Raw genomic sequence first — 13847 nt, 5'->3', positions numbered from 1 at the left:
CAAACAGCTCATGACACTTAACAGCCTCAAAAGAAATAACCTACTCAAAAAATGAGGAGAAAGCATAAATAGAAGACATTTCTCCAGAGAAGATATACAGATGGCCAATAGCACATGAAAAGACATTCAAGATCACTAAGTATTAGAGAAATGCAAATCAAAACTACAATGAGATATCACCTCACACCAGACAGAATGGCTATCATCAAAAAAGCCACAATCAATCAATGCTAGAGAGGGTATGGAGAAAAGGGCACCTCCTACACTGTTGAAAATTGCTAGTTTTCAGTTTAGCAAGTTGCATAGCATGGCCAAAAAAAAAAAAAAAAAACCCAAATAAACAACAACATCAAAATCCAGATGCGGAAAAATTCCTATTGAAAGCTAACTGGAAAATAGCAGAAGGACTCCTGTAACAATCAAGGCTGTAAGAAAGATACACACATATTTGGGTAAAACAGGAAGAAAAACATTGGGTCAGGACCTGTGTCCCTTGAAGGGGGCTAAGAGGAGAAAGGGAATTGGACGTGTGGACGCTGCCCCAGGGAGTGAGCAGGTCAAGGCTCAGACTGAGCATCCCTGTCCTGGGGTCCTATGTGGAGAGACAAGCCCCCTTGCCTGGTTGGAGAATCTCTGGCACAGGTAAAAAGGCTGGAGCAGCCCGGACACCACTTAGGAATGCACAGGTGCTGGCTGGCCCCCAGGTAGGATGGGGAGAGGTCTTCCCCGACCACCTTGCTGTGTTCCCCAGCCTGCATGGAGCAAATGTAACAACACTCATATCAGGCAAAATAGACTAAAACAAAATCTATAACAAAAGGCAAAGGCATTATAAGTAAATCAATACAAGAAGAGGATATTACACACATAATACAGGAGCACCTAGCATATAAAGCAAATACTGAGACATAAAGGGAGAAATTAACAATAGTACAGTAATAGTAGTGTATTATTAGTATATTATTATTATAATAATACAATAGTAGTAGCATATTAGTAGTATAGTATTATTATAATAATGCATTAATACCCTCTGACATCAATGAAGAGATCGTCCAGATAGAAAATCAGGCAATAGTGGTCTTAAGTGACGCAGTACAGCAGTTGGACTTAATCTATAGGATATTGCATCCAAAATCAGCAGAAACATATTCTTCTCTTTTCTTCCCTAAAACTTTATTTATTTATTTTTGGCTGTGTGGGCTTTCTTTAGTTGTGGTGAGCAGGGGCAACTTTCTAGTTGCAGAATGTAGGCTTCAGTAGTTGCAGCATCCAGGCTCTAGGACAAAGGTTCAATAGTTGCAGTGCGTGGGCTTAAGTTTCACTACAACAAATGAGATCTTCCTAGATTTTGGATTGTACCCATGTTTCCTGCATTGGCAGGCAGATTCCTTATGACTGAGCCTCCAGGCAAGTCCTCAGCATCACTAATTACTGCTGCTACTGCTGCTAAGTTGCTTCAATTGTGTCCGACTCTTTGCAACCCCATAGACGGCAGTCCACCAGGCTCCTCTGTCCCTGGGATTCTCCAGGCAAGAATACTTGGAGTGGGTTGCCATTTCCTTCTCCAATGCACACATACATGCTAAGTCGCTTCAGTCATGTCCAACTCTCTGCAACCCCATGGACAGCAGCCCACCAGGCTCCTTTGTCTAGAGACATGCAAATCAAAACAACAATGCAATATCACCTCACACCTGTTCGTATGGCTGTCATCAAAAAGTCTACAAATAATAAATGTCAGTGAGGATGTGGAGAAAAGGGATCCCTTGTACACTGTTGGTGGAAATATAAATTGGTGCAACCGCCGTGGAAAACAGTAGAGGTTTGTCCACAGAGCTACCATATGATCCAGTATATATATATCTAGAAAAATGAAAACACTAATTTGAAAAGCTGCATCTAACCCAGTGTTTATAGCAGTACTATTTCCAGTATCCAAGACATGGAGGCAAGCTAAGTGCCCATCAACTGAGGAATGGATAAAGAAGGTATGATATAGAGATAGATGGGCTTCCCTGGTGCCTCAGACGGTAAAGAATCTGCCTGCAGTGCAGGAGCCCTGGGTTTGATTCCTGGGTTGGAAAGATCCCCTGAAAAAGGGGATCTCTACTCCAGTATTCTTGCCTGGAGAATTCCATGGACAGAGGATCCTGGCAGGCTACAGTCCATGGGGTTGCAAAGAGTTGGACATGACTGAGCAAATAACACTTTGACTTCATATATATAGATATCACAATGGAATATTACTTAGCCATAAAGAGGAATGAAATTCATGTTGCAATTTGCAGCAACACAAATAGACCTAAAGATTATAAAATAAGTTAGACAGAAAAAGACAAATACTGTATGATACCACTTATATATGGACTCTGAAAAATAATACAAATGAGAGTATATTCAAAACAGAAACAGATACATACGTATAGAAAAACCTTGGGGTTACCAAAGGGGAGAGGAAAGGGGGAGGAACAAATTAAGGATCTAGTGGTAAGAGATACAGACAACTAAGTATAAAGTAGAAAGCAACAAGGATATATTGTAAAGCACAGGGGATTATAGCCATGGTCTTGTACTAAAAATGGAGTATACTCTGCAAAAATACTGAATCACTCAACTATACACATGAAAATAATATAATATTGTAAATCAACTATACTTCAGGAAGCAGAAGCAGGGCAAAATAAAGACATTTTCAAGTGTCTTTTCTAAGTTTGCCACCCAGAAGACATTCTCTAAATTAAATTTTAAAGGAAATATATACTTTGGGCAGAAAGTAAGTGACTGCAGATGGGAGATTTTGAGATGCAAAAAGAAATTTAAAAAGACAATGGTAAATAAGTGAGCCAATGTAAATAAACATTAATTGCATAAAGCAGTAACTGTAATTTCTAGTTGGCCTTAAAATATATATGGAATTAAAATATTGAACAAAATAATGTATATGTCAAGAGCAAGTAAAGGAATTTCTTTTTTTTTCCTTTGAGGTTTTATTAAGTTTAGACTGATAAGTATGCATGTTTTAATTTCTAAGGCAAGTTTCTTGAAAGAACAGAAACATACCATATGCCACCCAAACTGGAAGAGAGGACTGTTTAGTGAATCAAAAAGAGAAAAGTAAGGAAAAACATAGAAAACACAATAAACACAGGTAAACATAGAAAACACAGGTAAAACAAACAGAAAACACAATACAAGATAGCAGATTAAACCCCAAATATCACTGCCTGTGCTTTTTAAAATATTTTCATTTGTTTGTTTGACTATGCCAGCTTTTAGTTGTGGCACACAGGATCTTTAGTTGTGGCATGCGAACTCTTAGTTGAGGCACGTGGGATCTGGTTCCACGATCAAACCCGGGTACCCTGCACCGGGGGCGAGAAGTCTTAGCCATTAAACCACCAGGGAAATCCCAGTTTTATATTACATATTAATGGGCTAAATTCTCTAAGTATGATACAAAATTGTCAGGTTGAATTAAAAAGTAATCCAGCTATAATGCTGGGTATATAAGATGTATCTAGGAAGATATCATTCTTAAGATTTAAAAATAATTTCAAATGTAAAACAGTCAATGCCAGGCTCTGGCACAGAGGAAGCATGTTCTGAAATGGTTTGGCTACCAGCTAGGCAATGGAAAAGAAGGCCTGCGGAATGGCGTGTGAGAGAACAAGGCGGAAAGAGCAACAGGTGCCTGAGCCCCGGAGGTGAGCTGGTGCACGGTAACTGAGAAATCAAAAGGATTTGTGCACGGATGGAAGGCGGAGCCTGGATGTAAGTAGGAGGCAGATTGTGGACAGCTTTGTGAGCAAGCAATCTGAAGAATTTGGGGCTTGGTCTTAAGACAAAGAGAAGATGACCTGCGTCATCTTTCAGGGTGATGGCTCTGATGACAAGGTCACGGCGAAGAGCATGTTAGGAGGCTGTTGTAATAATTCAGGAGAGGAAGGATGATGCCTTGGGCTAACATTCTGACATTAAGAAACACTTACAGAACAATTGTGAAGGGCCAGGCATCACTCACACTTTTAATGCGTTGTCTTTTATTGTGGTTGCTAATTTATTAATGTGGCCGTGCTGGGTCTCACTTACAGCACATGGGGTTTTTGTTGTTGTTGTTATTTTATTTATTTAACTGAGGCTGTGTTGGGTCTTCACTGCTGCGAGGGCTTTCTCTAGGTGTGGTGAGCAGGGGCTACTCTCTAGTTGTGGTGCACAGGCTTCTCATTGTGCTGGCTTCCCTAGGTGCAGAGCACAGGCACGGACTCTAGGCGTGTGGGCTCAGTAGTCGCAGCTACCTGGTTCTAGAGCACAGGCTCAGTAGTTGTGGCACATGGGATTAGTTGCTCTGTGGCAAGTGGGACTTTCCTGGATCAGGTATCGAACCTGTGTCTCCTGCATTGGCAGGCAGAGTCTTTACCACTGAGCCACCAGGTAAGCCCAGCACACAGGATCTTAACTGCAGTTTGCAGGATCTAGATCCCTGACTGGGGATTGAACCTGGGCCCCCTGCATCGGAAGCTCAAAGTCTTAGCTACCAGACCACCAGGGACATCCTGTGTTAAGTCTTTTAACTTTTACAGTTATGTGAACATTCTTCCCCCACATGATGAAGGTATTATTATTATATTATTTTTCTATTATAAAATTGTATTTGTGTATAAGTTTTTATATATGTCTCTACACACACACACACACACACACACACACATGCATATTGTGGCTGCACTGAGTGGCTTGTGGAATCTTAGTTCCCCAACCAGGGATTTTACCCACACCCTCGAAGTAGAAGCACAGAGTCCAAACCCACTGGACCACCAGGGAATTCTGAAGGTATTATTATTACCTACATTTTAATTTAAAGAAACTAAGGCACAGAGAGGAGCAGTGACTAAAAGACATATGTTGGCAAGCAGTAGACCCAGCTAGTCTGGCTTGAGAAGCTCTTAAACCCCAGTGCCCACCTCTACTGTGCGTTATGTGCCACGACAGCCTCCTTCCCTGGCATCTGTGGGATCTGGTGCTTTATTAGACATGGTGAGTGTGGAAGAGCTACAAACAGTGTGACTCCCAGCTTTCTGACTTAACCAATGGATGGGGTATGTGGCGGTGCCGTCAGGTCTTGAGATGGAAAACAGGAGAAATGGTCTGTGGGGAAAGGCGAGGTGTTTAGTATCAGATTATTAAGGTTAAGTGTTAGTTGCTCAGTCGTGTCTGACTCTTTGTGACCCCATGGAGTGTGGCTCACCAGGCTCCTCTGTCCATGGGATTCTCCAGGCAAGAATACTGGAGTGGGTTGCCCTGCCCTCCTCCAGAGATCTTCCTTGCCTAGAGTTCAAACCCAGGTCCTACATTATCATTCCCAAGGTGGACTCCAGTATTCTTGCCTGGGCAGTCCCAGGGCCAGAGGAGCCTGGCAGGCTACAGACCACGGGGTATCAAAGACTCCGAATGGACTCAACAGCAACATCTGTGAGGCACCCATGGAGGGATTTCTAGAGAGTATTCGACCACAGGGACTTGAATCTCAGGGGTGTGTCTGGGTGTACCTTAAATTCATACTACACTACTAAGTATTTTAAATGACCCAAGTTTGTTCCTTTTTTATGCCTGAGTAATATTCCAATCAGCAGCTTCCTGACAGGCATCACTGAGTACAATTTAATGGCAGAAACCAAACAGGTCTCTGGTTCCCAAGAGAGAAAGTTTGCCCCACAGTGCTCATTCCTACTGGGGATGCTGAGCCACAGCTGCACCGTCTGGCCCTCTTGCAGCTTCAGCCTGAAACTGGCAGCTGTGTGTTAGAACAGCTATTCCCCATGGTCCATCGTGGAACAGGATTGGGCTTCTCTTGGCAGGGAGGCAGTTTCTACCACGGACCAAGGCCTATGAGCTGAGTCCCACTACAGAACAGATACCCTACAATGAGTGATTGCGAACACTGCTCTCTAGTACCGTGGCGGCCAGCTGGCACCAGCACTTATGAAGAGTGGCCAAGAAGGAAGTGGCTTTTGCATTTGTTAAGGAAGATTGGCACCATCTGAGCTTACCATAAAGCTTATGGGGAAAGTGCTGATCATGTGGACTCTGTGAACCAAAATTGCATGTCATAGTCCCAAGGGCCGTGATTGTGAAATGAGTCTTGCTGCAGAGGTACTGTGGCAATTACTAATTACTAAGCTAATTACTAAGAGTTAATTACTCTAATTACTAAGAGCATTCCAGACAAAAACTGCTTGAGCAACTTCTTTCAAGTTTTTTTAAAAGTTTGGCCTCACTCCAAACTTTTTGAAGTCATGTGGGATCTTAGTTCTCCAACTAGGGATCAAACCCACGACCTCTGCATTGAAAGGCAGAGCCTTAACCCTTGGACAACCAGGGAAGTCCCCCTGGATTGAACCTTAACCTGAAACAAAATGTCAGAAATGGCACACCATGGATGGTTCAAGACTGTGTTTGTTACTGGCTTTATCTATGCTGTGTCAATGTCTGTTTCCTGAAGCTGCTGTAATAAATCACCATAAACTGGTGTGCAGAACAACATGAGCTTATTCTCTTACCGTACTAGAAACCAGAAGTCTAAAAGGGGTCTTATTTGGCAAAACCAAGTGGTTTGCAGAGCTGTGTTTCTTTTGGAGACTCTAGGAGGGGAGAATCAATTTTTGGCCTTTTCTAGCTTCTAGGGGCTTTATGTGGTTTTGGGGGGGCTTTTGGCTTCTGCCTTACCTCTCTCAGACCTCTGCTTCTTTCATCACATCTCCTCTGACTCTGACTTGTCTGCTGCCCTCTTTAAGGACCTGGGTGATTTCATGGGGTCTGCTGAGGTTTTTCAGGTTAATGTCCATATATCAAGTTCTTTATTTAATCACATCTGCAGTGTTTCTTTAGCCAGGTAAAGTGCCATACCCACAGGTTCCAGGGTTAAGGATGTGGCTGTCTTTGGGGTCAATTATTCTACTGTGGTAAATTTTTTAAAAAGCATGATTGGGTTCAGAAGACCTACTATGCTCAGCACCTACTGGTTTGTCAAATCTGGAAAATGATAGACCAGATTTGTGATCCTGACCAGAGAGGTACAGAAAAAGGACTTGAAACAAGTGGTAAATAAGATGACACCAGGCAGCGTGTGAAAGGCTTACAAGAGGCTTGCTAGTCTATTTATCCTTTCCATCATGTGTCTGTTCTGAAAAGGCACAACTTTGAGGAAAACTAATGGAGCTTCATAAGGACACATAGTTCTGGAAGAGGAGCCCTGGAGTTGAATGAATTGATAAATATGAGCTTGAGAGAGTCAGTTCCTGGGTAGGTTGATAAGAAGTCTGGGGTCCCTGAGGAGCAGATAGGAGTCTGGAGTTCTCAAGGAGGAGAAAAGGACACTTCTTTCTTTCTACATTGCTTTCTCATAGTTAATATAACATTGTATCCTGCTTGAGGACATGTTTCTCCTTCTTGAGAACCTTCTGACTAATCCTGTCATCTTAAAATGTATATTATGGGAGTGGGTCTGTTAAGACCTTTACAGCCTTGAGACATTCTCTTGATTTATTGTTAATAACCAGTTGAAAGGTATATAACTCTGTTGCGAAGACTAGCAAGGGGGGCACTCTCGGTCTCCCTTCTGATGTCTATGTCAGAAGCTTTCTCTGTCCCTTTTTATACTGTAAGAAAACTCTGCTACATATAAGCTCTTGAGTGACCAAGCCTGGTCCCTGGTCCCAAGCTAAATCTTCTTCTTCAGAGAGCCAGCGTATCCAACATCGTTCATCTGTAAGCTATCAAGCTCATGACGTGAAATCTATTCAATGGTCAGAACTTATCATTGGAGACAGATAAAAAGTCTTGTGCATGCATGCATGCTAAGTTGCTTTATTTGTGTCTGACTCTTTCCCAACCCCATGAACTGTAGCCCACCAGGCTCCTCTGTCCAGGGGATCCCAGGCAAGAATACTGGAGTGGATTGCTATGCCCCACTTCAGTGTATCCTCCCGACCCAGGAATTGAACCCAGGTGTCCTGCATTTCAGGTGGATTCTTTACCATCTGAGCCACTAGGGAAGCCCAGTGACAAAAATTTACAATAAAAGGCTATCTTTCATCTATTTAATTTCAAAGTCCTCAGGACTCACTGATCTGGGGGCACTTAAGTCTCCCAGGCTAATAGCCTTCCTTGTACTTGGGCTATTTCTGCAGTGATTAAAGGAAGCACTGGAACATATTTCCTGTGGTAGTGATTCAAGGGCGACCCAGAAGCTGACCCAGGACAAGGTTTCAAGTCCAAGGAAGTGACTCAGAGGGAGAGGACCAGCAGGGCAGTGCGAGAAGGGGTGAGGAAGAGAGATAACCAGTTGCCTATGTCATCCAGTGAGATACTGTGGCACGTGACTAGAGATTAACCTCAGGAGATTAACGTTCCTCTAGAGGAAGCAGGTGGCTGACACCTCTCTGCCCCAGGCACCATCATTTCTTGGCAATTCAGTGAAAAGCAAAGGAATCTAGAGGCAAGAGAAAGCTCCCAGGCCACAAAATACAGATCTGGCAGTTCAAAGTGATGGTCTAGTGAAGTGGTAAAGGGTGGGGGGCTGGGGGTGGGCCTAACCTCTACACAGCCACTTGAGTGGTTTCCTGGGGAGGCTTTCTCTTCCCCTGCACAACTGTTAACTTTACCACAGTTAAAACAGGAAGAACCAGACTGAGGCGGGCATCAGCGGCATGCTACTGCAGTTATATTTTAGAACAAAGGGAGATGATTACCAGAGACCAACTTTTGATGTCTCAAAACATTCCATCAGAGTCTGCACTTGGGACTATTTTGTAAAATGACACTTACATGATGTCAAATGAAACAACGGATTTTTAAAAAAGATCATGGCAAGTAATACTGAGAAGAGAGGCTAGTAAGCATAAATTTTCACTTTGTGGACTTCCTTGTCGTCGCACTCCCTCTGTTTGTTGTAGTAATAGAAAGTATTGTCCCTTCTCTGAAGCTTCTTCACATATCCTGTCTCTGGCCAACGATCTACCTGTACATCCAAAACCAAAACACAAATATTGTAATGGTCCTTTTATATAATTGTTCACTATCAAACATTAAAAATTGCAAGTCACATCAAACAACAAGGCACAAAATTAAAAAATACTTGAGCTCTTAGTGATGTCTTACACTTGTAGACACATAGACACACATACATAAAAAACACACATACAACACACTTGTCTCACATTGTAACCTTATACTGAAGGACTATTAGTTCAATGCTTCTCCCTAGATCCCAATTTCTAGGTTTAAATTTCTACTCTGCAGCCAAGATAAAACTTTCAGAATAATCTAAACTTTATTCTTCTTATATTTACTAACTATTTTATGCATTATTACTTACTAACTTCTGAAAATAATACCTAAGGAGGGAATTAGGGCTAGGCCGAGGCAACAGGAAGAAGCTAGCCTGGATGTCTCTAAAGGTGAATGTGTATCTCATGTCCATATTTCAAGTGCACACCTTGAAACTCAATTTTTCATAGAAATTTGAGGTAATGAACAAAGTCTTCAGCAATCTCTTCTTAGCTTCTCCTCCTTAGTTTTTCTCATTTGCCGTACTGGTTTGCTTACTTGATTGTTTGGCTTGATCCAGTTTGGACCTTTTTTTTTCCCCTTCCTCTGTGAAGTCAATGCATTTCTGCTCTGGTTAGATATGTTGCTTCCGGATGGTGTGACGTCTACTCCATCACTGTCAAAACCCAAGCTGGAGGCTGCTCATCCAAATCCAGTGACGTGACTGGCAGAGGCTGGCACCAGGTTGAAGGTGGTCAGGAAGAGGGAATTCAGTGACCATGGAGCAAATACGGTGATCTACCAGAGCTTTCGCTTCACACAAGCTACAGTTCACGTGCCTCCGAATTCAAACAACAGGGAGGGACATCCCCAGCAGTCCAGTGATTAAGACTTTGTGCTTTCACTGCAAGGGGCAAAGGTTTGATACCTGGCTGGGGAACTAAGATCCCACAAGCTGCATGACCAAAATCCCGCCCCCCCACCCCCGCCAAACTACAGTTAGAAGCTCTGGGCATTAGCTCCTCCTGTCTTCAGAATCTAGAGGGGGAGACCAGAGCCAGATAAGTAGAATCTCATGGGATATAATCCAGAACCAAAATGGGAACAAGTGACAGCGCTGGAGAAGGAGAAAATTAGGAAGGGCCTGCTGAGGTGCCTCTGGAGGCTTCTACTGCCCCAAAGATCAAGTGGAAACTTATTAAGGTGACATACAAGGGTCCCCATCTCCCCATCAGCCTTTATCCTTATGCCCCACCACTGAACCACTTACTATTTACCAAGGCCACCAGTCCAGCCTTCCATGGCCTTATACCCATTCCCTCTGCCTGGAAAATGAGTCCCACCCTCAGCACCCCCACCACCTGTCTTACTTAAACAAGTATTTGTGGGTTATACACACTGCACCAAGACAGAAAGATTATGAATTAAAAACAGCTACTCAACTCACTGGGCCTAATGTCTATGAGATAGACTCATCAGCAAAGCATGTGATGCACTTCAAGGTCAGGGCCCTGAGGCCTGACAAAGTTGAGGGGGTCAGGAAGGGCCTCGAGCAGGTGACAAATTTATTCATTTGGCTGCACTGGGTCTTAGTTGCAGCATATAGGATCTAGTTCTTTGAGCAGGATTCCAACAGGGGTCTCATGCGTTGGGAGAACAGGAGTGTCGGCCACTGAAACACCCTGGAAGTGACCTTTTAACCCACATCTAAAGAATTCCCACCAAAAGGAGTACCTATTCGGGAAGAGCATCCCAGGGAACTGCATTAAAGGAAATAATGTCAGTGTCGCTGGGGCATGGATGTGAGAGTAGAGAAATACTGAGAAAGGGAAGGACCAGATGGTGAAGACGCCTGCAACCCTTACAGTGGGAGCGGCTGTCACGTTCAAAGCAGAGGAACAGCACAGCTACAAAGACGGCATACAAAGACCTTGGTGGACTCGAGCCAGGAGGAATCTTTACCAAGACTGAAAGCAGCAAAGAGGAGTCGGAATAGTCCTGGGAAGACATGACAGTGACCTTCACCAGAGTTGCCGGTGGACGGAAACACATGCTAGTTGAAACAGGAGGTACAATCCGCCCGACTTAGTGATCAACTGGGAGTAAAGCAGGGAGGACTCAGTTTCCGGATCCGGTAATCGATCCCCGAGGTCATCTCTCTCTGGTCTGCCGTCTATCTAGTGCCGACCTACTACTCAGCACACACGACTGGAGTTATTTTCTTGTCGGCCTCCACTTCCAGGCTGCGGAGAACAGAAGGGCCGGGTGGGGCTTTGTCTGATTGCTTCTCGTATCCAAAAGACGCGCAACTCCAAACAGAGCAGAGCCTGAGCCCAGGCCGGGACGCAGGAAAACACGCCGGGACGGGGAAGCCCTAGGGACTGGGGGCCTAGACAACTTTGCGCGCGCCTGGCCGAGTCGCCGGTTCGATCCCAACCAGAGCGACCCCTCCGGATCTCACATCCCAGCGCAGAGCCCTCCACTCACGTCTGCCCCGGCACCGGTTCCACGTGGCCGCGCTGCGCGTGCGTAGAGCTCACTCCTTGCCCGGCCTTTGCCTTCCAATGCGGTGGGGCAGGGGATGGAACCGCTCCGAAAACGCTTTACATTCTTTTGCATCCGACCACTCCCAAACCGGAGAGTCTGTCTGCCCAGGGCGTCGCGACAGTTTCAGGAGTTTAGGAGCTGGGTGGAGGCGCTGGGAAAGGCCCTCCAGCGGCAGTGCGCAGGCGCAAGGTGTGTCTCGCGAGATCTCCAGTTGCCTGGGAACGGGCGGCCAGCTATCCGCTGTCTGTCCTGGGGACCACTGTACCCGTTAGACTCCAAAGGCTAATTCTCTCTCCAGTCGCCGCTCCTTTCTAACCCAATTTCTGCCTTTCAGCGCCTGGTAGTCTGAGCCCCTCTCGCTTTTCTGTTTTCGGCTTGCCAAAGAGACGCTAAACCAGTGCCCCCTTCACCGCGTCTCTGCCGAATCCCTGGCAATGTGGAAATAAATAAAGATAAAGGGGAGATGGGGAGGTGGTGAGGAAACCATGCACTTACAAGCAACGATGTAGACCATCTTGAGCCTCCGTAAAGAGGCGAATAAAGGCTATCTTGAATTCTGTGACAGCAGTTCAGAGAATTCCAAATACTGTGACTACTTCAGCCAATGGAGGCTTGAATGGTTACGAACGGAGTCGCTGGGAAGTCAGACAATTAATTGTAAGACAGCTGAAGAACATTTTCAAGATCAGGGATCTGAATCTGTTGACTTACTCTTGTCAAGACCGAGACCATAGTTTGCTTCTGACCTAATAAGCCTCCTCCCTCCTCATACCCTTTCTTTTCCTTTTCCAGTCTAACTTAGCACTTTTCTTCCTCTTCTAAATATCTTCCTGTTTTTCTCAATCGCTTCACCGCTCGTTTTGTTTCGCATCTTTGGTCTGTACAGCTTCAATTTTCGTCACCTACATAGTACCCGGCTGGCCGTAAAGTAAACAAAACAAGGAGCTGTGCGTGTGGTCAGAGTATTGCAGGTTACGCGGGGTAAAGTATAGTGTGATTTTTTTTTTTTTTTTTTGTCAATTAGAAAAATTAAAAAAAACCACCTTAGGAGTTTGAGTGTAACAGGCTTTTGTTTCGTAAAATGAATAGTAACAGATCATCACGATGAACAGTCAACATGCAGTTGTAAAGCAATCTCAGATCACAATTTTTAGCAGCAACCTCTCATTGCCCAACAGAATCCCTCTATTCTTGAAATGTCACTGAATGTCCTGATTCAGCTCTAACCTGTTTCCATCATGTCTGTCGCCTTATTCACTAGAAACAAGATGGGCATTTTGGGTACTGGAAGGCAAAAAGTTCATGTCTCATGATTTTTTAATATAATACTTAAAATCTTCGGTGGCAGCTAGACTTTCTACTACCATTGGTAAAAGCTGTGACACTAGACCCTAAGGCAGGTCACGTGAAACAAGACCTGTTTGTAGACTCAATACTGTGTTAGGTTATAAGCTTCATAAATCATTCAACCCTTGAAAAACATTAATAAACTTTTTTATTCCTCTTTGGCTGAGCCACACAGCACAGCATGAGAGATCTTGGTTCCCTTGCCAGGGACTGAACCTGCACGCCTTGCATTAGAATCTGGAGTCTTAACCACTGGACCACTAGGGAAGTCTCCCAAATTGCTAGTTTTGAATGTAACTTAACCCTGGCTTTTGATTTGGTAAATTGCTGATTATGGCTATCTTTGTTAAATTTAAATTGAATTAGCTTAACTTGTGACGCAGTGATTTTTTTCCTGGCTTCTTATGTGGTCAATGCAATCAGGTATATTTAATGGTGGCAAGCTGAGATTAAAATGTTAAATGTAAGAGCCAATCACAAGGTTATTATTTTTTTTCAAAGTAATGAAAACAGTACTTTATCTACTGTAAAATTGCAGGTTAATGATTTAGTCCTACAGAGTGGCTCTCAAACCTTCAATGAACTCACTGATTTAAAAATTATAAAGTATCATTTCAAAGATTAAATAATAATGAGGATAAATCACATGTTAAGTAGTGCCGCCAAATAGAAGTTTTAAAATTCTCAAAAAAATAAAAAAATAAAAATAAAATAAAATTCTCAGTAGAAATTTTTGGATAAAAAGATGAGAAATTATTCAATCAAAGTGGAAGGTAAATATAATTTTAAAAGAATGAAGTATTATGAGTCTTTTTTAAAAAAAAGTATTCCAATAAATATTTTAAAATCTAAAAAAATAAGTCTCAGATCTAATTTTTAAGCTGTATGACAGAAACACGTCAGAT

General features: G+C 43.5%; 1 protein-coding gene across 12 annotated transcripts in view; it reads right to left on the bottom strand.

Moving 5' to 3' along the window:
- The window catches only part of LOC122681674 (S-acyl fatty acid synthase thioesterase, medium chain-like), a 39414-nt gene extending 27629 nt beyond the window's left edge, over positions 1-11785 (bottom strand). For 3 of the 12 annotated variants that reach the window (XM_043883998.1, XM_043883996.1, XM_043883999.1), the window contains exon 1: positions 10914-11785. In XM_043883998.1, the coding sequence (XP_043739933.1) occupies positions 10914-11100 (187 nt within the window). In that variant the 5' untranslated portion in view covers positions 11101-11785. Of the gene's footprint in view, positions 1-9496; positions 10087-10913 lie in introns of all 12 variants that reach the window. The other 9 variants (XM_043883995.1, XM_043883997.1, XM_043884000.1 and 6 more) reach the window with 8 other exon arrangements.
- Positions 11786-13847: the final 2062 nt, after the last annotated feature.

The sequence above is a fragment of the Cervus elaphus genome, chromosome 23 (assembly GCF_910594005.1).
Source record: "Cervus elaphus chromosome 23, mCerEla1.1, whole genome shotgun sequence".
Classification (NCBI taxonomy): Eukaryota; Metazoa; Chordata; class Mammalia; order Artiodactyla; family Cervidae; genus Cervus; species Cervus elaphus.
The sequence above is the reverse complement of the archived record's forward strand: the minus strand, read 5'-3'. Positions and strand labels throughout refer to the sequence as shown.